The 23,210-nt window shown below is 44.0% G+C and overlaps 2 protein-coding genes across 8 annotated transcripts in view; one reads left to right on the top strand and one right to left on the bottom strand.

The window, feature by feature from the left end:
- The window catches only part of TRABD (TraB domain containing), a 34,964-nt gene extending 20,799 nt beyond the window's left edge, over nucleotides 1-14,165 (top strand). For all 3 annotated transcript variants that reach the window (XM_040594741.1, XM_040594742.1, XM_040594743.1), the window contains 5 exons: nucleotides 1,573-1,683; nucleotides 3,103-3,242; nucleotides 5,356-5,528; nucleotides 7,358-7,469; nucleotides 10,368-14,165. In XM_040594741.1, the coding sequence (XP_040450675.1) occupies nucleotides 1,573-1,683; nucleotides 3,103-3,242; nucleotides 5,356-5,528; nucleotides 7,358-7,469; nucleotides 10,368-10,545 (714 nt within the window). In that variant the 3' untranslated portion in view covers nucleotides 10,546-14,165. The remainder of the gene's footprint in view (nucleotides 1-1,572; nucleotides 1,684-3,102; nucleotides 3,243-5,355; nucleotides 5,529-7,357; nucleotides 7,470-10,367) is intronic.
- Nucleotides 14,166-16,717: 2,552 nt separating this feature from the next.
- On the bottom strand, nucleotides 16,718-23,144 carry LOC121088512. Of its 5 annotated transcripts, none has more exons than XR_005827973.1 (2): nucleotides 23,080-23,144; nucleotides 16,718-19,210 (listed from the first exon to the last, which is right to left on the bottom strand). XR_005827973.1 is itself a non-coding variant. In XM_040594739.1 (2 exons), exon 1 carries the CDS (start codon nucleotides 22,882-22,884, stop codon nucleotides 21,472-21,474), a length of 1,413 nt encoding a protein of 470 aa, XP_040450673.1. In that variant the 5' UTR covers nucleotides 22,885-23,053; the 3' UTR covers nucleotides 16,718-17,110; nucleotides 17,796-21,471. The 5 variants fall into 5 exon arrangements, 3 of the variants coding, with proteins under 3 accessions (XP_040450673.1, XP_040450674.1, XP_040450672.1); XR_005827972.1 differs by having other exon boundaries at nucleotides 23,072-23,107; XM_040594739.1 differs by lacking the exon at nucleotides 23,080-23,144 and having other exon boundaries at nucleotides 16,718-17,110; nucleotides 17,796-23,053.
- Nucleotides 23,145-23,210: the final 66 nt, after the last annotated feature.

Genomic DNA, 23,210 nt, shown 5'->3' with positions numbered 1-23,210 from the left:
ATAATCTGGTACTGATAATAAAACTCGTATTGTTTTGCTCCCATCGTTTTATGTACATTTTGCTCTTTATCCCCTGACAGTATTTGGCTGGCCAGTTGTTGCTGGTTGCTGCTTCGTATGGCTGCGGGCCACCTTTGATCTCCTTGATGCTGAGCAAACAGAGCAGGCACCGAGTTTCCTGCAGGTTAAGAGCACAGATGACTAGGGCACACTTGAAAGATGCATCCCTCTCTTAGCCAGCAGGATGAATCTTTCTATCACAGTGTAGAAATGCAACTTCAGACACATCAGTCCTGAAGGGGAGATCAGCCAGCAGATAACCTCAGGCAGCATTATCCTGGTTTTCTTTTCTTTATGGGCATCCTTTCTGAACTTCTGGAAAGCCTCGTCCCCCAGGCTTTTGAACTGATTCCCAAGGATGCTGAATTTTCTTTCTCTCGCAGCCCTCTTTCTTCCTCATCTCCCTCCAGGAGCCCAGCACCCTGTCTTTCTGCCATGCTTGCTAGTTTGTAGCATGATAAAACAGATAATCAGCTGGCTTTGAAAATAGTGCCTCTCTTTTGTCAGCTCTGGGCCTCAGTGACTCTTCAGTCCACTTAACTGCAGAAACGGTCTGCAGCCCTTGGAGAGGTCACACAAGCGTCAGATCTGGCACAGGATGGGTCACTTGAGCATGACCCTGGGAGCAAGGAATGGAGGCCAGGACCTGTGGTAACTTCAGTCCGTTACATTAACTCAAGCTATATGCTGTGTCATCTCATCTTCATCCTTTTTGTAAAAGGATAGGGAAGGAAAAATTTTTACAAGTAATATAGAGGAGATTTTTTTTTTTCTTCTTAAAAAAGTCTTGATTTTAGGTTTCTGTTCAAAAAATACTAGGCTGTGTGAGGAGGGGCATTCCATCTGCTTGTGGGAGTGAGCCATACTCAGGACTGAGGTCTTTTCTGAGGTCTTAGGTGCTGAAGTCACGCCCTGCAATTTCTTGCACAGCACTAGATTCTCTGTGGTATTTTTCTGCATCTGTTAACCTAACCAGTCCTCAGCTTAGTGTTTCCCAGGATCGTGGAAGTGTGGATGATTATCCCACTAGCTGTTTCCCTTTCAGTATCTCTGTAACGTGGTGTTGATCGTACATTCAATGCAATATATTCTTGTGGTGCCTTATTTTCTTGTAACCGGATAGGCCAAGAAAAATCAAATGCACAATATGAGCTGTTTCGCCATTCGGCTATTCAGACACTCTTCAAGCTTCAAGGTGAAGTAAATACAGACTGAAGGGAGTCTGGCTGCCCGCCTTTCTTTTCTTACCTCTGCCATACATTTTTGTTCAAAGGGAGAATACTTTGGCCGCACACTGAAGTGAAAAGCTACTTCACAACTGATAGAAACTGAAATAAAAGATCTATATTGATCAGCGAATTGGCTCCATCAAGTAGCTTCAGTGATGCTTCTTCACTAAGATAATTAATGTTTTTTTCATGAATGTGAACAGTTCATTCTTCTTAGGAAATCCACGCAGTTTGTTGATGTTTTGAGGTGTTTTTTTTAATGTTTTTCTCCCTCTTCCACCAGAATGGAGTCATGTCTGGATTGATGCAAATGCTGCTTCTGAAGGTTTCTGCTCACATCACAGAACAGCTGGGAATGGCCCCAGGAGGAGAATTCAGGGAGGCTTTCAAAGAGGTGTGAACTTGAAATCATTTTTCTGAGGTCAAATTACTGGCCTTCTGCTCCTAGAGTCAAATTAAATAAAACTGTTTGCTAGTGACTAGAAGAGAGCACTCTGGCCATACTTGTGCTGAAGCCTGTGAAGTAGTAAGAATAACCTTCAGCTTCAAAGTACAGAGGTTTGTAGCCCTAAGTGGCATGTAAGCAATTCCAAAAAGGCTTCAAATTATAAGGGTTTCTCCTGATGGTATTTCTGATGGCATATGTTTTCATTCCATTACTAATTTATTTATCTTGTTCCTGTTAAATAATTGGGTTGGTTTGAATTCTGGATGTGGATCCTGGTCCCACTGTTAGCGGTTTAAGGCTGTGGAAACCAACTGCAAAGCATTAGTAAGATCTAACACATTCATCTAGAAGGATTGGTTGGGGAAGTGAAATATCTGGTTGGTTTGTAAGTCCTATCTGGTCTTTTGACATTCCGTTTTGTACTACTGCCAGTTGTGATACTGGGAAGTAATAGCTGGACTTCTACTGTGTATCCCAACTACTTTTTTTTTTTTTTTTTTTTTTTTGTCTGGGAATACTGAGACACTATTTTCACTGTATGTATCCACCTTGCAGAATATATCTTGCTATTTTTATGTAAATTAGGCACTAGTAAGGACATCAGAGATAACAAAACTGTTAAAGAATCTGGCATAATTTGGTGTATTTATCCTTAAGCCTTGAAACAGTTTTCTCTTTAATGTTTTTCTGAGCATTCCAGACCAGAGTGAAACACAATTTTAAGTGTTTCCCATTTTGAAAGAAAAAAAATAAATAGCTCTGTCCTGTTTTAAAGTGATTCTTTGAAATTTTTAAGCAAGTATGCATAGGAAAGAGTTTTCTAGAAATTCTGTACTGTGCTAAGATTTGTCAGTCTGAGCTACAAAAAAAGTCTCACTTTGCTTTATCATGTGGTATCTGGCATCAGTTCTTGTTTCATAAGCTCCTTCTTGAATGTATTTTGCCATGACAAATGGATAGGTTAGTGATCCTGACAAAACCTAGGTAAAAGCAAAATGACCACAGTTGTTTCACCTTAGACTTTATTGAGACCCACATAGATACTGAGCGCCCCACCTCTTCACCTTAAGTAATCTTAAGCAGAAGCTTTCTGTTTAGGTAAAAGTAGCCTGAAGAGCGTGGCATTACAACTTAATGTTTTTACTGTAATACTTACTGCATCTTGTAGCTGATGTATTCCTTTATGAAGCAGTATTTTGGAAATTGTATTTACTGCAAAGCCAAAATATTTTTTGATATATGTCAGTATGTTGTGATGTATGACACTACTTGCTCTTTTGTAAGATACCTTGTATAACACAGTAAAAAAAAAAATGTTCTCTTAATAAGGATGAAATGTTGACTACTGATTTCTGTCTTCTTCAGGCCAGTAAAGTACCTTTCTGTAAATTCCATCTTGGAGACCGGCCCATCCCTGTTACGTTTAAGAGAGCAATTGCTGCGCTTTCTTTCTGGCAAAAAGTCAAGCTTGCCTGGGGCCTTTGCTTCTTATCTGACCCAATCAGGTATGAATAAGCATCCCATGCCTTATCAGAGTGAATTGTTCAGTTCTTCAGTGTGACTTTAGTACTAGCTGGAAGTCCTTGGTACCCAGCCTGATGCAGTGAAACATGAAGTTAGTGAGATGGATAAATATGCAAACTACCCTGCAGTAATCCATATTTTTTAAAAGAAAGCTGGCTTTCTCATCTTGCTCCAGTTCTTTTTTTAATTACCTTTTGAATCATTACTTCCAGATGAAGCAAAAGATTTGGTGCTGGAGAATTCCTAGGGTACTTAAGAATAAACTTTTTTAAATTACTTCTTTATTTTTACGCTGAAAATAAAATATTCCCCACTACTCTGTGTGGATATCGTTAAGTAGAGGAGACTAGGGCCTCAGTATACTAATTCATTCCTCCTTAGGATTTCCAGAGGACTTGGGCCTGCTGTGCTAATTCACATCTGGATCAGGGCAGCTCGAGAACTGAATCTGCTGTCTGAGCAGATTTTTGGAACAGGAAAAAATGTTTATAAAGTCTGTGGACAACATGTAGACTCTTAATGATTATTGCCTTTATAAAGGCATGTTGTTCAGAAGTTTTGCCTTGGGCTAATATTTCTCAGACAGCTATTCTCTAGCTCACTGTGGCTTCCCCTGCCCTTTGGAGACATCCCTGTGCCAGGTTTACTTTCACAAGCGGGTGTGTGATAACTCGCTTGAATTGGGCGAGAACACATGCTCAGCTGTACTCCTGAATTCAGTCTGCTTCTAGACTCGTGTTCTTGGGAGGCTGGGCAGAAACGGATTCGCTGTACGTGGTCCCTGAATCTCAGTGCCTCTTTCATACCCTGTGGCCAGACCTCTGCACAGCTCATGGAGTGATCTATGGTGGTTTTTACAAGGTTTTGAAATTGGGTCAGGTTTCAAACTGTAGTTTTGTCAATCAAACTTCCTGTTTTCAAGTCTTAGCATTTACTTAATTGTCATTTCTTGTATAAATACTTGCTGTTACATTAATTTGTAAAATGAGTTTGACCTCCTTTCAAGCCATTAACTGCAGTTTATGCACAAAGTAAGTTTTCTTACTTGCTATTCTAATACCAGCATGAAAATATTTGCAGGCTTTTGGGGGGGGCAGTTGTACAATTGACTGATCTGCTATATTGATTTTTAAAAATAATATGTGGTAGAGGTTGAAAAGGATTTATAATTGGGAAGTTGGGGGCTGGGGGAAGGGTATTGTGCACCCAGCCATCACATGAGATTCTGTGGAAAATGGAGTAATAATTCAACATCAAATTCTTGTCAGTCTGATGTTTCTATGATCTGTTGAAAGCTAGCAATACATTTCTCCTTTTCGTTGCTCTGTTAACATTTGTAGTGTCCTTTTGATCTTAGAAACTAAAGAAAGCATGTTTGGCATCATTCTCCCATAGACAGTGATGCAAAACCAGATGGTTCTGTTGCCACAAACTGACTGTTCCACAGTTGTGGGTGTAAACAGAAGGTTAGCGGCACCTGTGAAAAATACAAAAGCTCATGACATTTACTCCTGCGGTTTTTATTTGTTTACTTCCTATTCATTTCCTATTCTTCTGCTCAGGGAATTGATTTATAATTTTGACTTCCCAGCTGAAAACCTGTGGTTGACACTGGGAACCTGCAGAATTCTTCCCATCCCCTCAGACTGTGCCTTATGATGGGCTTTTTTTTGTTCCTTAAGCAGAGCCTCTGTGTGCTCAGAGATCCTCGGGAGTGCCCCGTGTTGGTTCTTCTAAGCTCATTCATATACACTGAAAGTGGGGCACCATAACTATTTCCTTTGAAGCCCTAGTGCTTTTGCTCAGTTTGAGTTGTCAGCTTTTAAACTGGGAAGGGTAAAAATCCAGTTGAACTGCCTAAGGCAAGTGACCTCCCTTCTTCCCCTCACTGTAGAGGCGCATTGTTAGGTATCCAGTTTTACAGGTTTACAGAGGTGGTTTTGGTTTTGGAGAGGAGGACTAGGGGAAGAGAAATGCAGAGCATGGGTTTAGGTGAATAATGTGTGTAATACCCAATTGTTTTTATTCGTTGGTTTGTCTGTGTTGGGCTTTAAAAGCATAACAGATACTGAGAAAACTTAACCTTTCTTTCAGTAAAGATGATGTGGAGAAGTGCAAACAGAAGGATTTACTGGAGCAGATGATGGCAGAAATGATTGGAGAATTCCCTGATCTTCATCGAACGATTGTCTCTGAACGAGATATTTACTTGACCTACATGCTGAAGCAAGCAGCAAAGCAGATAGAACTACCTCGAGCTTCAGAAGGTGATTGTTTTAAAGCAGATACCGTAACCAGCAAGGTGGTATTTGTGTATTAGTCCAAAGTTCGGTTCTCAGGAAATCTGGCATGTTCTGTTCATGTGTGCCACATGTCACCTAAGTTTACAGTGCTTAAAAACCTAAAAAGGGCTATTACTTTTACGTTGCAACCACCTAGAGCAGTAGACTCCCAAGTTATGATTCCTTTCTCATTGTGCTATTTAAAACTGGAAAATACTAATTAGCCTGACAACTTTTTCAAGAGGCAGGCATCTGATATTACAGCACAGCATGGGGCAGTCTAGGCTTTTGTTGTCTTACCTCACTTCCACTCTGTTATCTCACCAAATCCGTTGCCATCACTAGCTGCTCGGGAACATGTTTCTTGCTAAGTTAATTACCTCTAATTTTAGTGTTCTTCATAGTTTGCTTATTATAAATCGGGCTGCTAGAAGCCCTGGTGATGTGGCAATGATAATGGAACGTGTGACGCTGCATATTTCAGCAAGGTATAGGCATACAGCATAATTGCGTTTCTCTAGCCCTTGGAAGTATTTTTCTGCCATATGTGATCTGCGTGCCCTTCCTATATATAAGCATACTGAGGTATGGTTTACATCTTGTTTAATATCTTAAGAAGATACTGGTTGTAATCACTTCGTTGCAGACCTCTGGCACTATCTTTGGAAAAAATAGCAAGAGGATTACACTTGTGTTCTCGCATCTCACTTGCTTAATGTGCCTCAATGCTGCCTTCATAGAGCTTGTCCAAACACAGTTATTTCCTGTTAGCTCAGTCGATCAGGCTGAAAGAGGTACAGATGCATTCAGATACTTGCTCCAAACAGCATCTAGAAAATGTGTAATTTTTTCAAAGAACTTCTTGAAAACGTGTGTAATAGTTCTAGTGTTTTCATTTTTCATTTTATTTTGAGGGGGGCTACTTTTCAGGGGTTTTTTCATTTCTATTTTTTACTTTTTCCTGGAAAAATCAAGGGTGGGTATTTAAAGCAAGACAGTAAAACTTACTCACATTTTATATTTATGTATAATATTCCCCAAAGGAAAGCAGCCTGATTGCTATTACTTAAATTTTTTTCTGTGAGTTATTTTTATTGTGGTGCAGACCATTTTTTCATTGGGGGAGAGGTAATCCCAAAACTTTCAGGAACATTTTAACTTCCACTGGGTGTTGTAGAATTTGGATGGTAGGTAGGAGGTGAGGTGAGAGCTGGCATGTGTTGCAGTGGTCTTAATGGTGACTGGCCAGCTGCTGCACATGAATGGTGTGGGATTTGCTTTTACTTGCTGAGGCCCGGTCTGTAGCAGTAAATTTAACAGGGGCAGGTGTGGTCTCAAGTGCTGTTCTCCAATTTTTCATTTTGCTTGTTAGCTCAGGTCTTGTGTGCCAGCTGCTGCTGTCCAAAGTGGTGGAGAATGCTCTCTGTTCAGGAGACAGCAAAACCAGGGCTGTTCCTGATAAGCAGTACGGAGGCATGACTCACACAGAGAAGGAAAAAAATTAATTTAGCTTGCATCTGCTGAGCCTCTCACCCTGAGCATGGAGTATGAGCCGTGGCCAGGCCTATTTACTGAAACAAACAATCCAGAAACGGTGCTGGCTTTTTTTGGTTTTTTTTCAGACTTGCAGTGTAAGAGGCAGTAGGTGACATGAGTATTAATTTTTAGTACATAGCAAAGTTTTATTATCTAGTAGTAAGAGTCCCTGCCTCTTGGAAAATTCAGTTTTATAATCTCACACGTTACCTATTTTATTTATAGCCTGAAATTAATTCTTATACTGATGTGTTCCTTTCTCTCCATCTCTTTCTCAGCTGAACCTAGAAAATACATCCCAGCTGTTGTAGTTGGTGTTGTTGGGATGGGCCATGTACCTGGAATTGAAAAGAACTGGAACTCTGACTTAAACATCCAGGAAATAATGAGGTAACAGTTATCCTTTCCTATGCATTGACATAATGGTTTCTCTTGCTAAAAGACACCAGTAATTGGTTGGTTTGGGGTTTTTTTCGTTGTTTGTCACAGCTTGAGGAAACATCACTGCTGTCATCCCTGCCCTGTCAGCTCACTGACTTGCTGTGCTGTGCTTGCAATTTGCGCTTACAGCAAAGGAAAAGAAAATGTCAAAGGAAAAAATAAATAGTTCAATATCAAGGGAAGTAGACATGAGAAGATGCCCTTGTCTAGAAAGAAAATTCATTGATCCACATTTGAGGCTTTTAAAATGAGAATTCAAATGAGGGCTGTAGAAGATGGTGAAAACAAAACCAGGGTTCCAGTCTAGCTTAGGTAAATATAAACTGCTGGATTCAAAGATTTTGTTGCGTCAGGACAGTGCTGGCTTTGGCAAGCTTAGTATCACAGTTGCTCATAGCCTGTTTTTAACTGTATATATAAGCAGGAACATTTTTGAATGTATATACCTGAATATAGGCTGATGTAAGCCACCTATCTGGTGAAGTCTCGCTCCAAAGTACCTATTAAAATCGATGCGCTATGTGAAAGAAGGAATTGAACCAAAATGTTCAGACTATGTGTAACCTATAAAGTCAGAAAGGTCGGGACTTCAGAAATGTAGGAGGGGTTCTGGTAGTACTGGTTCTACAGTGGTTTAGGATAATAGAGCCTTTCAACTATTGGCAGTGTAGTTCACTGTGTTTGTGTAAGCACCTCACCCATCTGTTCAGAGGCTCTGAAAAACAGAAAAGACTGTGACCCACCTAAGTGGTGTATTTAGGCATCTAAAATATGATTTAGAGAGACTTTTGGTGTCTGGATCCGGGAATGCAATGTAGAGAAGCCGTGCCTAGCCATTTGTAAGTCTTTTTCAAGGCTAAGCCTCTCCTAGATTCAACTCTAGTCACAAACTAGATGTCCATATTCCTCTGCACTCTCGCAAATAACATGTAAAATGAGGTTGCCCAAATCCATATAATTGCGTGGTTAATGTTGGTTGCATTATGGACATCACAGAACTGAATAGCCCAAAGCCTGATTGTGTGCCTTCAAGTTTACATGAAGGGTCTTTTTCATAAAAGTTTAGGCTGTCTTGATTGCCTTTACTGTGCTAGTGCCGGAACTAAGTGGAAGAGTTACCTTTCATAAGAGTTATCTTTCGTAAGACATTAATATTGCATTAACTTGACTTTCTAAAATAGTATGAAGCAAATTAGATTCGTAAGATTAACTATCTCTCAGACTCATTTCTCTTTAAACTTTTCTACACATCCTGCTGTTGCACTGCAGTTGTGGAGCAGATACGTGGGGTTTTGTGTGTTAGTGGTTGCTGCCTCTCAAGTGAAAAGTTTTTAAGACTTCTACAGGTATTTAGTTAGGTTTTACAAGTTGCAAAGTGATCTTGGAAATTGTCTGGATAGAAACATACGTTTTTCAGACGTTCAGGTTTTATGTTTGTGCATCGAGACTGACTGAGCGGGCCTTACTGTTTGCTTCAGCTTCTTGTGAATTGATTTATTTTTTTTAAATTGCCCTGAGAGGCTGGAATCGCAAAAGAATAGCGTGTAAGAGGGTATAAAGGGATGCCTTTACCCCATCTTTTTTTCAGTGTGTTTGCTTTTTTAAAACACTTTCTGTATATTCCTTTAATATGCAAAATGTTACCAGTAATAACCTTGCCCTAGTTTGAGCACGTGGGTATACTCGGTTTAGTTGTACCCTAATGTCAGCACATCTGACCCGGTTTGAGTGTTTTTGCACTACTGTAGCTGATTGCTTCTGAATACCTTAGGAACGTTTTCTAGATAGAAATAAATGAGAACTTGTGGCTTCTTTGAAATGGCATGTAGAGACCTCTGCCACCTGTGAGAGAATTATCTGAGTTGCAGTGTGGGTGCAGGGCCAGCTGAGCTACTACAGAGCCTGTTAGTCAGGGTGCAGGGCTACGTGTGCATGTAGCATTATTTTGAAGGTAATACTGTTTGCTTCGTACACCAAGTTAGTAAAACTACTCGAAGGCAGGGGTGACCTGGTGTGCCTGTGCCCGTTGTCCTCTGCCCTCCTGGTTCCCGGTGGCTCTCTGCAGAGACTTCCAGACGGCTCTCTGAAGATCTTAAAGCCCAGCAATACCTGCCATACTAGAGATGGCTTCATGCCAAGTCTCTCTGATTTGTCCACGCTGTCCTCTGCAGAGCTCCGGGGGCCGAGGGCACTACAGGGGCTTGGCCGCCACACACTTAACCCTGGGAGCTGTAGCCTAGGCTGGTAAGGCTGTCTGGCATCCAGGGGTACAGCTTGCTGAAACACCCCTCCGAATCTGTGCAGGGGCCAGCCTGGCTTCAGACTTACCCCTTCTGGCCGCACAAACCTGACCGGGTCCTGACACATGTTTTGGAGAATATCCGAGCTCTGTTTTCCTCCATTACCCTGAATGACAGTGAGTTGACTGTACAGCGGTTGGACTTAAGCTGTGTCCTGTGTTTCTTCTGACTTCTGTCTTTGTGCAGAGATATGCATAGTAATATTAGAAACAGTTTGACAAACAGTATTAACTGCCAGTGTTCTTCAGGAAGTCTTGATGTTTAGTTATTTTGATGGAGTGATGAGCAAGTTAAGGTCCATAGCTATTAAGAGTGGCATTGTACATAGGTGGAGAAGGCTTTATTATTATTTTTGTTGTTGTTACTTAATTTAGATGTAGCCCTTGAACATAAAAAAGAATGTGTTGTTCATTCATGACACGTCTGTTACCTGAAAGTTCCCTGCACTGTAAGGGGGAAAGGGAGAAAAGATCCTCATTTTGATTGGAAAATATCTGTTGTTTCAGCTCTGTGGATATTAACATTGTTTCATATTTTTTTGCTTCAGCGTGCCTCCTCCATCAGCTTCAAGTAAGATTTTCAAATTTGTCATAAAAGCAACGGTTTTTGGACTGATGGGATATGGCTGCTACCGAATAGGTCAAAGGACAGTTCAGTTTATTCTCTCGATGCCAGCAGCACAGAGCTATCTTCAGAAGCTGACAGAAATAAGGTCTCAGCATTGAACATCAAGTGGAGGCACTATGTGAACAAGGTGGCTGAAAAAGGGTGACGGAGGCAACAAATGTGAACTGGACTGAAAGAAGAGTGAGATGAGGATTCTAGTCTGAGATGATTGATGCTGAGCAATGCGGAATTGCTGTATAATAAAAATTTGATACTAAAGTTACACCAGCTATGATCTAATGAATAGATTTGATTCCTGGTAAGCGTGTTGCATGAAACCACATGATTCCAGATTGAGGTAAAAGAAATACGTCCACAAGTGTATATATATTATATATATACATACTGTATATATAATATATATTACTGATGATGTAGTACAGACAGCTTGAAGAGTGTATGTTCATGACTTCCTTTCCAGAGGAACAGAAGAATACAAAGTAACCTAATTGGCTGCCTCTGCTCCGAAGTTCAGGGACACTTGTCTTGAATGATTCTTTGTGGGTTTTTTTCCTTGGGTATAATGATACCTAGTGGTCATTTCTGGTGCCAGACACTTTTACACATAATTTAAAGGACATCTTCTCAATGTGTGTTTTATACTCAAAACATCTAGGCTTTTTTTAAACTTAAGAGCTTTCCAGAAATTTCAGAATTGTACAGGCTGTCATACATACACTGCTCAAAATTTTTACAAGCCTTACTGAAGAACAGGAACGTTGCCTTTAGAATGCATCCCTTGTTACCACCACCAGTTGAGTTGTCTTTCTCCTGCATAGAGAAGGTATAGCCACGCCATCAGAATGCGATGTGATTTGTGTCAGATGTTTACAGGACACTCTGTTCCTTTAGATTAGCTTATTTAAACTGTATTATTTAGCCAAATCCTGCTGGATTCAGTATTGTAAATTTAAGAGACTAGAACTACTGTACAACTGACTTTTGTTGCTCGGACCTTTCATTATTGGGACAAGAAGTTTGGAATTGATAGTACCTGCCCCTCATTTTTGATACATGAAAATATTTTATTTATCAATGTAATTTCTGAGTGGATGAATATTTTAATGTATTTAATAGAAAAGCAATGTTCAATTTAGTTTTTCAAACTAGCTGTAGCATTTTATTTGGATTACCTGCTATTTATACCTGGAATTGTGGGTACTTCAGACTGCTGTGATTTTCTTTCTTACTTATCCAGGACAGCCATCCATCATCAATCTATTTCTTTAGTATTATTTTTTAATCTGATGTTCATATTTGATAGGAATTTTTTGGTACCATTTATATAGGCTTGTCAATGATTTTAAAGTGCCCTCTGCAATCAGCTAGTCCCAGTTCAACAATACAAATAACTGTAATTGTCATATCAACGTTTTAACCTGATGTATTAGAATGGAAGAGTCCCGTTTGCTCCTCAGGCTTATATGCAGTTGCTCATTGTTTGAAGTGAGGTTTGTGTCTGTATTAATTTCTTTTAAGGAACCAGTGTGTGAGGCAGGAGGAGGAAAAGGTGATGTTAGCTTTGTGTTTCTTTGGTTTTTTTCAGTTGGTTCAATAAAATCAACCAGCCGCTTTTTAGTACGGTGTATTTCCAAAACCTTGTGTTGGAAATCATCCCGTACAGTCTGTTTGCTGAAAGTATGTATATGTATCTTCTGTGCAGTGTTGTCTTTTTCAATCTTTTTAAATGAAATTAAGGGCCTGATGCTCCTCTGTGGGATTGCATTGACTTTGCTGGGAGCTGGTCTGTCCATGCAACCTCATGCTTTTCTGCCTTGCACTTTGAAAATTTTATGAGTTCCGGTGCAGCATATCATTTAAGTGCATGTTTATCTTTAAACTTGTTAGATCTAACCCGATCCTGCAGAGCTCTTAAGACGATGCTAGGTGCTTTTCTGGATCTGGGCCTTATACTTGTGCAGGAAAAAAACTTTAGCGAATGAGAATGGCAGCAATTCACGCTTCTTGGATACAAAGTGTAAATGATAATAGAGAATACAGTGGAGGTGGATCCTTTTTATTTTCCATCTATCAGTGCTTAAGAAACCACCAGCCATCTCTAGAAAGAGAAAAAGCAGCATTTGTAAACAATTTCTAGAAGACCAGAGTGACTGCCTGAATTTTGATTCCTGATTTTTTTAAAAAAGGTTTAATGTATTGTTTACACTTCAGCAGTCCTATTTGCGTAATTCTATTACATTGTATGTACATTTTTAAAAGATGAAAGGAAAAGCTTAAGCTCATTCTTCTCCTGGCTTTACTGACGTACCAAAATACTGTTTTGTTGGTTGTTTTTTTGAGAATTCTTAGCTGGTAGAATTCAATATATTGATGTTTTGCTTTAAGTTATCTACAGATTTTTAAGGTATCTGCAGATATTTTAAAAGCTCTGTAGATCTTTGATATCTGTGCTCAGGTAATTTTACACAGAGGAAAACAAATCTAAGGTAAATTTTAGATATGAGCCTTAAACTTGGGTGGGACTAATGCTAAATGATTGTCATGGAGCATTCTTGCAGACTTAATGTTTTATGCTTTTTAGCCACAATTTATTCCAGTGTAAGTCATCTATTCATTAAATTATTCTCTCCAGTTAATACCGTAAGTCTGTTGTTTCACTTCTTTTTACAAAGCATATTAGCAGATTCTTCAAGGAGCCTGTTTGTGGATGGAGAATTTGCAATTTATCTTCCCACTGTTGCAAACCGGCAGATCATATACATGCACTGTTTGCTCAGTGGCACTGGAAAGCCTGATGAATTTGCAGAACTAATAATCCTATAAATCCATACATGAATGCTCAATGTTGTATATTCAATGTGTTGTACTGTTTATGTAACATAATCGGTGTTTTAGGTCCATTCTTTTCTGTTCTAGTCAGTCCTTTCAGTGTTAACAGCATCCTGTAAAATTTAAATATTTGTGGAATTGTCCCAGCCCCACCTCAACCTTATGAAGCCATATTGTATTTTTTTGGTGGCATGTACATCTGTTTTATGCATTTGTACATGTGATGTAAAATTGAAGTATTTTTAACAATGTGTGCCTTTACTCTAAAGTGATTTAAAGTAAACAGCAGTATGTTCTATGATAAAAAAAATAAAATATTTTAACCACCACTTCTGTTGAAGGCATTTATTTTCCTTATCAGTATTTTTACTGAGAACAAACGCTGGTTAGCTAGATCTAGTACATGATAATTTCACCATCTAACACATCTTTCTGAACAAGACAATCAGTTGGAGTAAATACCTCCCACTGAGGGGCATGTGAGTGTAATGCTGAAGTAGGGAAACTGGTTTCTCTACCTATCGTATGTAATGGGTTAAGAGGAACGGATGAGTTTCCGTGCCCTAATGAACTTGCAGGGAGACTGACTTCCTAACGCCAGTACCTAAATTCAGAGTCCAGTTAGACATGATGAGTTGACACTTTTTGTTGTTGCTTTTCTTTTGTCTCTCCAGTGCTCAGTCATGCAAGGAGCTGATGGCCTTAGTCCCAGTCCAGCAAAGTGCTCAGACACTGGCCTAACAGTGAGCACAGTCACTTGTGCTTAAAGTGCTGTCCTCTGCACGGGAATTAAAGACCCTTTAAGTGGAAAAAGTGTTGAATTAGTGGCAAAAAGAGTTTATCTTTCAAATTGAGCCAGGTAAATCAGCATGACCATTACTTTTTTTTTTTTTAAAAAAAGCAAGCTAGCTATTAATAAAAAAACCCTGTATTCATACCAAGAGTAAGTATATCTAGCAAACTGTATTCTGTACAGATAAGGTACCAGCTGAATAGCCTGCTGATTGTACACTTAGTCAATCAGTGGTCCATGCTTCTTGATTATACCTATGTGAAGCGAAGTGCAGTCCTGTTTTCCTTCATCAGGCAGAGTTCCCCTTCGGTTGCGCTTGGAGCTAAGTCTGCGAAGTGCTGGGCAAGCCATTTAGGTGGAAGAAAAAAAAATATTTTAAATGTAGTCGAGTACTGTCCGTGGGACAGGCAGATGACATGCTGCACAGTACATGAGCTATCAAGCCCTGCTCCGTCGGGCAGCCTCAGCTGGCTCCTGCACACGTGGGAGGCAGCTGCCTGCTTTCACCAGCATTATGCGCGTACTGCTGGCCCAGGTCAAGGTTATGATGTGTCTTTTCTATACCAAATACTGAATCAAAGAAAGAAAAAATATTTTGGAGGTGGATTAGTACTGCCCAGATTTCCACTGGGAGCTGTTTCTCTGTGTGTGTATTGTAAAACATCTAAAAGGCACTGAGAAATATATCCAGTTATCTCAAAGTGCCAGGCAGTAGTGGGAACTACACGTGGAAAAGAAACAACATGCTGTTGCTTCTGTAACTGAGATACTTATGTACATATTTTCCTGTTCCTTTCTAAAACTGAAATAAACTTTAATTTTTAGACTTGAGTGTTTTGAGACCAATTTTATTGCAAGATTTGTTTTTTTGTTTTTTTTTTTTTTAAGTATTTGCAGAAGGGTCACTTTTCCAGCTCTGACTGATGGACAGACTTCAGTGTGGTGCCTTCAGCTGGCTGTGGAAATGTGCGTGAAAGACATTGACTCACAGGACACGAGTAGCTCCAAAGATACAAAGTTGAAATCAGTCTGCTGACCTTTCAGGTGAAAAAATACAGCTGCTGTGCACATCACCCCCTCAGCAGCGGGCCTTTCGCGTCAATTTGTGTGTGAAGGAGGACAGGTTCTGCAGGTCCGAGCTGAAGAGGCTGGCCCAGGGGTTGCCTAATTATCCCCCCCGTGCTGTTTACCTCTGCCTTACCAACAGGTAGCAAATGAAGCTTTCTGTACTCCAGGGAGGTGACGGCAGCAAGGATGGGGCTAGCCTTAGCCTCGCTCCCAGTGGGGAGGAGGGGGGCAGCTGGGGGTGCATGTGCTTTTTTCTGCTGCAACACCTTGCCCTGGGTCCTGCCACCTGGCTCCGCAGGTAGCTCATGCTGGGGGTGGCTGTCATCCCAACATGAGGAAATGCTTCTGCTTCTTTGACACTTTATCTGTTGGTTCATTTAGTACTGTACCAGAATTCACCTCAAAAAATCTAGTGGCCTTAGTTTGAGTGGGGCGGTGGGGGGGAAGATGCACACTACCACTTTCACATTTGCCTCTCTAAGAGACTTTGTTTTCCCTTCTGACTCAGATGGAAAATAGCATTAATAGCAGTATTTTAGTGCCATCCACCGCCCGCAGGTAGTTTACCAGGTACAGCTGTTCTCAAGTGAAGGTGTCTACCGGCCCCTAAGGCTACTCTTCAAAGAAGGTACGTGTGCATACCCGAGAGGTTTGGGTTTTACTCACCAATGTGGTCCTTGGTACTAACTGAAATGACACAAAACGGGAGCATGCTGAATAATTACTGACTTGTAGTATACACCCGTTTATCTTTCTTCTTGTGGTTGTACTGATAGTTGAGAGGCAGATGCCTGATGAATCAGCAAGAACATATTAACATTCACTAAAAAAAAAAAAAAAAAATCGCTAAAAAGCACGATTATGTTACTTCTAGGGTACTTTATGGAAAATACAGAATTACGTTGCTAGGGAAAAATGTCCTTATTACACCTTAATTTTACTTTTTTGTAAGAATCATCATTTCAAAACAATTGAAATTATCATGGATCACTTCATTTGTAACATTTTGAGGACAGACTTAATTGGCCCATCGTACAATACCCAGTCCCAGCACACCTTTACTCTCCTAAAAGTTAAAATTTTTGTTTGTGTGTTGAGGGACCGCTGCTCTTCTAAGGCAGCTGGAGCCTCTGTGGGCTTCTCACTCAAAACCACATTTATCATGAATGCATCGGCAGGCTCTTGGTGCCGCTCTAACGTGAGGGAGAGCAGGAGGGCTTGTGGAACCTGCAGTAGCCTTGATGGCTCATTGCCGTTATCAGCAATTTCTGCCTGGCCGCTGCGTACGTGGATTTCTCCCTCTCCAGCCATGCATAAGCAGGCCAATAACGGCATTCCAGGGCACACGGCGGTCAGGCTTGTCCTAAGCTTGCTCTCCGTGATACCCAGGCCTGTCAGAGGAAGGCTTATGGCAGGCAGCACTCCCGTGGTATGAGCCACAGCCCTGCGGCTGTGCCAGGGTATGGCTCCCCTCCTCAGACCAGCTACCCAAGACAGAACTGAGGCACACTCTTTATTGCCTGGTGAACAGACTATACGGAAATGAGCAAAACAAAAAAATAATAACTTAAGTACCATACCACTGATCAAGCTACATATCTATGGAATCTATAAGGCACAGCTATGAAGTTACAAACTCTTATTCGTTAGATTAGAGAGATTAGATCTCTGGTCCAAGATCTAACGGATCTCACACACAGCCAACCCTCAATGACAGTTTTGTAAGTCCCGAGGTGCATGTTTGCTCCCCCATGCCATAACATACAGCCAGAGACCTGATGGAACAAGTCCAACAGGTTATCCCAGGCGACACCTTCCAGCCTCCCAGGGCTTGAGTCTGCAGGTCAGTGTTGCTACCAGCCGTCGGCATCCACACTCCTACCATCAAGCAGAGCCATCTGGTCTTCAGCAGACTTCATATCTCATCCTTCACTCTTCAGCATCAGGGCCCACTGTTTTTGCCACCTCCTCTCCTGTAACCAAACGCCTCCCAAATAAACAACCTGCCCCTGATGAATTAGTCTCCATTGGCCCCACAGCCATTTTGCTACAGCCGTACCCAGCTGTGACAGTTCTGATGCCATTACACTGGCACTCGCAGCCTGACACTGTGTTACTGGCAGGGATACCCACTGCGGGCAGCCTGGCTCCCCACGACTCCCCCATAGCTGTCCCATTAGGTTTAGTTTACCTGCTGCAATACGCAACTCTTCCACCTTAGCCTTGATTCCCATGCAAGCTAAGTGGTAGCAGGACCTTATCCGCCAGTTCACATACAGGAGAGCATCAGCAGAGGCATCTGTCACCCATCTGCCAGCACTGCTGGGGCCTCAGCTCTGTGGGGTTGCATGGTCCAGTGGGACCTCTTGCTCACAAGCCACCCCCTGGTCTGCCTGACCTCCTCCAAGGATGTTCAGACCACTCCAGGTGCTCATAAGCTCAACCCTTTCCAGCTGGAAGCCACCGCAACTGTTAGGCTAGCAACACATGCAAGATGTTCAGGTAGGCACATGAGCACATCCTTTCCTTTTGAAACGAGCAAAGCATATACAGAAAAATAAAGAACATTACTTCTATTAAAACCAGTAACAAGTACAGGATTAACTGCATTAAGTGCTGCATAGCAGTACTTTTGGAAACAAACCCACAGACACATACCAAAAATGTACAGTTCACAATTTCAGTCTCTGGTTCTGACAGGTCCTTACTTGCCTGAGGTGGTCCTCAGGCTTGCAACTTGTTGTCTGCTCTCCGATTTCACGGCTCCCTTCTGTATGCTGTCATGCCAGCTGAACACCTCATCCCAGCGAGGCCTCTCAGCTCCCAGACAGACGTCCTTAGTCCCTCGATCTGGAACAAAACCCCATTTTGAGAACAGGCAAATGAATGTACGCCACTGACAGATGTAGTGCCACACCTTTGGTCTTCTCCTGGAGCCACAGAGGTCATGTTATCCTCCTGCTCTCCCGTTACAGGTGAGGTGACGCATACGCAGCCCGCACTGTTACCAAACACCACCAGCGTTCCCACACTGACTTCTCTGCTGACATGTGACAATATCCTCCGGTGGTCCACAACCAACAGTACAGAACTAGTATGTACATTTCTTTTAGTTGTCCATTTGCAACAGCGGTTGGTGAAACTTCCCTTGTAATAAGGGATCTCGTCGTAATAACCATGAGAACAGAGCTAACCCATCTGAAAAAACTGTTTTAACAGCTAACAACTGAGCATGAGTACAATAGAGATATTATTGAATTTAATCGCTTCTAGTTTGTTGGTTTGTTTTTTTAATTTGGCAGTTGCTTTTACCATGTGCCATATTTGGTTATCCCAGGTAGTTATCATTGCTGTTGCATCAAACAAACAACAGTCTGAAGTTTGTTATCCATTTACCTTGTATATGATCCAAAATTGCTGCCATTTTCATAAAATGAATTGCAGAATGGCCAAGGTTAGAAGGGACCTCTTCAAGCTGTTTGGTCCAACCCCCTGCTCAAGCAGGGTCACCTAGAGCCAGCTGCCCAGGATAGTCTCCAGATAGCATTTTAGTACCTCCAAGGTTGCAGACTTTGCAATCATAGGAGAGGCACAACCCACATATGTACAGGTCACACTCTGGATGCGTTCTGGAATAGTTCATGCCTCACACATCAATTCCCCATTTCTTTCCCCATCTTACAGAATTAACATTGATACTGTCCTACAGGGTTTGTAGATACTTGCAGATGGTGTGATTTTAGTTTTGGATAGGCTCAGTGGCCAAAACTAAATCTGCATCATTTGAACAATTTTGAGCGTATCAGGTGATGCAACTGCATCCCCTTATTGTTACACTGGTTGCAGAGGTACCAATTGTATCCCATGCAACTTCTGTGGCTGACCCATGTGGGGACCCAAGCTGAATATCTAATTTATTAGTTCCATCTTTTTGTCCAGTCTTCGCTCTCTTACAGATAAAGACACTTAATTGTGGAAGGACTATTAACAAACGCTTATTACTGGGAAACCAAACAGCTGAGGTCATCCCCATCATCTCCAGGTCTTGTATTAAAATTCCTTTGACATCTTTCCTGAAAGAAATAAAGTTATTAACAGCAGTGGTGATGTTTCACATCCAAACTATTGCTCTTACACCTAGAAGCCAGCAGAACACGCTGAAACAGGGCCTGCAATGCTTTAACAATATTCCTGATGCTGACTTAACACAACACTAAGCACTCTGAAGAAGATAGTTTTCAGTGAGGGTCTCTGTGGTCCACACCTGTGATAGGTCCCACAGCCACATTTGATCCCAAAGACCAATCTCACTTACACGTTAGAAACATTCTCTCCGATTTCCTGGCAGTGGGCCCCATCTACCAATGAAAACCCCCCTTCTCCGTTTCCATTTAGGTCTCTTGTTTCCCAACCAACAAGCCACAATCACGCCTAAATTTTCTCTGGGCCTTCCTCTTCGTACCTGGGATGTGCATAGGACCACATTTCCCACCAGGGGTTGATTTCCATGTTGCTTTATACTGGCATGCCAGTCCTCAGCTGTGAGACACCGGAGTGCGGCATGGGCCTGTGCTCCCTGCTCCAGGATCAAATCAGCATCGTGGGCACACAGCCGCTTACTGGCATCACCACAGAGGATGTCTGTCTGTGGGGCAGGGCCACAGACCATCTCTTAAGGGCTGCAGCAGTACCTGGGGAGCACTTTGTTCCCATGGCCCAGCACACAGACAGAACTGCTCCAGCTTAGTCTTCTTTCTTCATCAATCAGCTTCCGTCTCTCCTTGATGGACCTATTAGCTCTTTCCATCACTCTGAAGGACTGTGCATGGTAGGAAATGTGAGTTAACTGACGTACCTCTACTCATTCCGGGAACTTCTGGACTGCTGCATCTGGTAAGTGGTTTCCTTTCTCTCAATCAGTTATGACTGCAGGACATTTGCTCAATACTTCATATACACACCAAACCACGGTGTTAGCAGCGGCCTCACCCACTGCTGTTGCCTCTGTCCATCTTGCTGTTCCATCAACAGCAAATAATACAAACCCTCCTTCAACCTCTTGAAGGGGTCCACATAATCAATTTGTCACTTGTCCTGGTTTTGGCTGGGACATAGTTAATTTTCTTATTGGTGGCTAGTGCAGTACCGTGTTTTGCATTTGGTGTGGGAACGGTTTGGTCAGAGACTTCTTGGTTTTTCAGGCAACGCCAGAGGGCTGGAGTGGCACAGGCACTGGGAAATTGGGAGGGGACACAGCCAGGACAGCTGACCTGAACTAGCCAAAGAGGTATTGCATACCATGGGACATCACGCTCAGTATATAAACTTGTGGGGGGATGCCCAGGCCTGCTTATCATTGCTCAGGGACTGGCTGGGCATCAGTCAGCAAAAGGTAAGCAGTTGTGCATTAGCTGTTTTCTTTTCTCCCTTCCCTTTGAATTTCATTCCTTTCCCAGTCTCCATCCTTTTCATTATAACTGTCATTATTGTTCTTTTGGTTCTATTTTATCTCAATTGTTAAACTGTTCTCATCTCAACCCTTGAGTTTTACATTCTTTTCCGATTCTCCTCTCCACCTCCCTGGGTGAGGAGGGAGTGAGCCAACGGCTGCGCGGCACTCGGTTACCAGCTGGTGTTAAACCACACCACTGTTCAAGTGCTGCCCACTCCCAGGGGCCAAAGGCATAATCCAGTGTGGATCTACAATTCACAGAATGGTTTGGGTTGGAAGGGACCTTTAAAAATCAGCCAGGTCCAACCCCCAAGCTTACAAGGGGTTTCCGCCGACCACATATTGCACATCCACAGGCTTCCACAGTAATTGTGAAAAAAGGGATTTTAAATCCCAGTCTATTCAGCCTTCATTGCACCCCTCAGCCTCCTCACAACCCTTCTGTGCTTTACTACCATATATATATGTGTATATATATATATATGGGTACTAGGAGGGGAAGAAGCCTCCAGCACAATTTTCCTCTGGGCAGATCTACCTTGAACTGAGACAGGAAACTTTCTGAAAATGTTTCCCCTCTCCCTTTTACCAGAATTATCTACCTATCCAGTTTATCCTCCTCTCCCCACAACTGGGCTTCTACTTCTTTCCCCCTTCCTTTTTCGCCTCCCACTCCCAATATCCAGATGGATTTAGCCAGAAGTGGAGGACCCCGATTATCAAATAACATAGTCTTTGATCCCATAGCAATTAAGAAACTTCCCACCACCTCCCTCCAACAGCTGTCGTACCTCCACGCAGCCTCTCCTCCTGCACACCAGGTCAGTGCGGTGGGGGATAACTAGTGGAGGTTAATCGCACTGACAACATGGGTTGGGGCTGCTAATCGTGAAGGTCCCCTGAGGGTGGGTGTAGCTTTTTCTTCGGGATAGGGGGAGGAGCTGAAGAATTCATCCGAGTCAGTTTTTCCCAAATCTCCTCTTGCTTCATCCCCTTTTCCTGAAGGATTTTCTTCATTTTGGCAATTAAAAGGCCTGTGGGCTGACTATCCAGCTCTCTTTCACTCACCCCCTGGCTTATCAAGTACCTCCAAATTGTCCCTCTGGGAATGTATTTCCTCCCCTTCTCCTCCACGCCATGCTTCTCTGCCATCCCTTTCCCCCCTCCCTCGGCTCCCATCAGGGTCCCCATGTTCTCCAAGGTAGCCATGCATTCACTAAGGGGGCGGCCGATTAAAGTAGACCCCAGGCTGATGAAAAGCGCCTTCTGCGGCTCGGGAGCGCGGCAGGCCAGCACCCCCACGTCCCCCTGCTCCACGTTCACCCCAAAGACGTCAAAGTCGGGGGTCACCGGTTTCTTCCTTTGCTTCAACACCCGGAGTAAGACGTTCCCACACACGTGGGCTGACGCCTCCTGGCCATCTCTCCAGGGCTCCCCCGCCGTGTTGTCTTTGAGGGGCTCGTACTCGCCCAGGTTTCTGATCACCAGCCTCAAGACCTCCCCGCCCAGCGTCTCGGCGGCCGGCAGGGCCCTGGTAATGGCCCTCACCTTGGGCCACGGCAGCCCGATGGCGGCCACCACCCGCCTGGCCGCCTCGCGTGTGAAGGGCGCGCAGTGCTCCGAGGCCCACAGCCGGCTCACCCACACGGGCCACCCCTCCTTCTGCTTCCTCCACGCCTTCTCCTTCCCGGCCACATCCTCCGCTCCCCGCCCCCTCCCCGCCTCCGCTTCCCCGGCACCCGCGGCGCCCGCTGCCGGCGCCGCCGCGCTCCAGCCGTCCCCGCCCCACGCCTCGGGCTCCCCGTCCGCCTTGCTGAGCGCCGCCGCCTTCCCGTGATCCACGCCCTGCCCCAGCGACAGCAGCGTGCCCAGGCACTGCACCTTCCTCCTCAGCCGGGCGTTCTCGGCCGCCTCGGCCCCCAGCGCCTCCCTCAGCTGCCGCAGCTGCTCGGCCTGCCGGCTCAGCGCCAGGGCGTCCCCGCGAGCCGCCCGCAGGTCGCCCCGCAGGCCCTGGATGCAGCGCTCCTTCTCCTCCACCGCCGCCTGCAGCACCCGGGCCAGGTCGAACAGCAGCCACTGCAGGGCCGCGCACTTCTTCTCCCCCTTGGGGTGGCTGGCGGCCACGTAATTCAGCCACAGCCGCTCCGCCGCTTTCAGGGTGGGCTCCTGCCCAACCTCCTTATAGTCCCACGGGTCTCCCCCGTGCTCCAGCATGGCCTCAACCAGCAGGCCCCCCTCCTCCGGGCTCAGGGAGCTTTCCGCCTCCTCCTTCTCTCCTCTCGTTAGCCAGGACATCCTAACCCCGCCGGGCTAGCCCCGGGCGAGCCCACGGCCGGCCGGCCGCCCCCCCCCGCGGCTACCCCCTTCCGAGCAGGCGCCCGAGGCGCAGCGGAGGCGGACCGGCCGCCCGAGGCACCAGGGCGCAGGCAGAGCGGCAGCGCTGCCCCCGGACCCGCCGCGCTCCCTCCCCCGCGCCACCCACCCCGCAACCTGCTGCTAGCTCCTGGCGGTCTCTCCGGCCGGGTTAAGGCCGCCGTTCCGCAGGGCCGGCATTTATACCCGCCGCCCCCGCCCCGGTGCCCACCCCGGTGCCCACCCCGCCGTGAGCCACCCCCTCCCGC

The sequence above is a fragment of the Falco naumanni genome, chromosome 5, assembly GCF_017639655.2.
Source record: "Falco naumanni isolate bFalNau1 chromosome 5, bFalNau1.pat, whole genome shotgun sequence".
In the NCBI taxonomy this organism is placed as follows: Eukaryota; Metazoa; Chordata; class Aves; order Falconiformes; family Falconidae; genus Falco; species Falco naumanni.
This window is presented reverse-complemented; position numbering and strand designations above follow the sequence as displayed.

What these genes read in the sequence shown, in the direction of transcription:
- LOC121088512 (XM_040594739.1), bottom strand. Translation starts at nt 22,884, where the DNA reads ATGTCCTGGCTAACGAGAGGAGAGAAGGAGGAGGCGGAAAGCTCCCTG.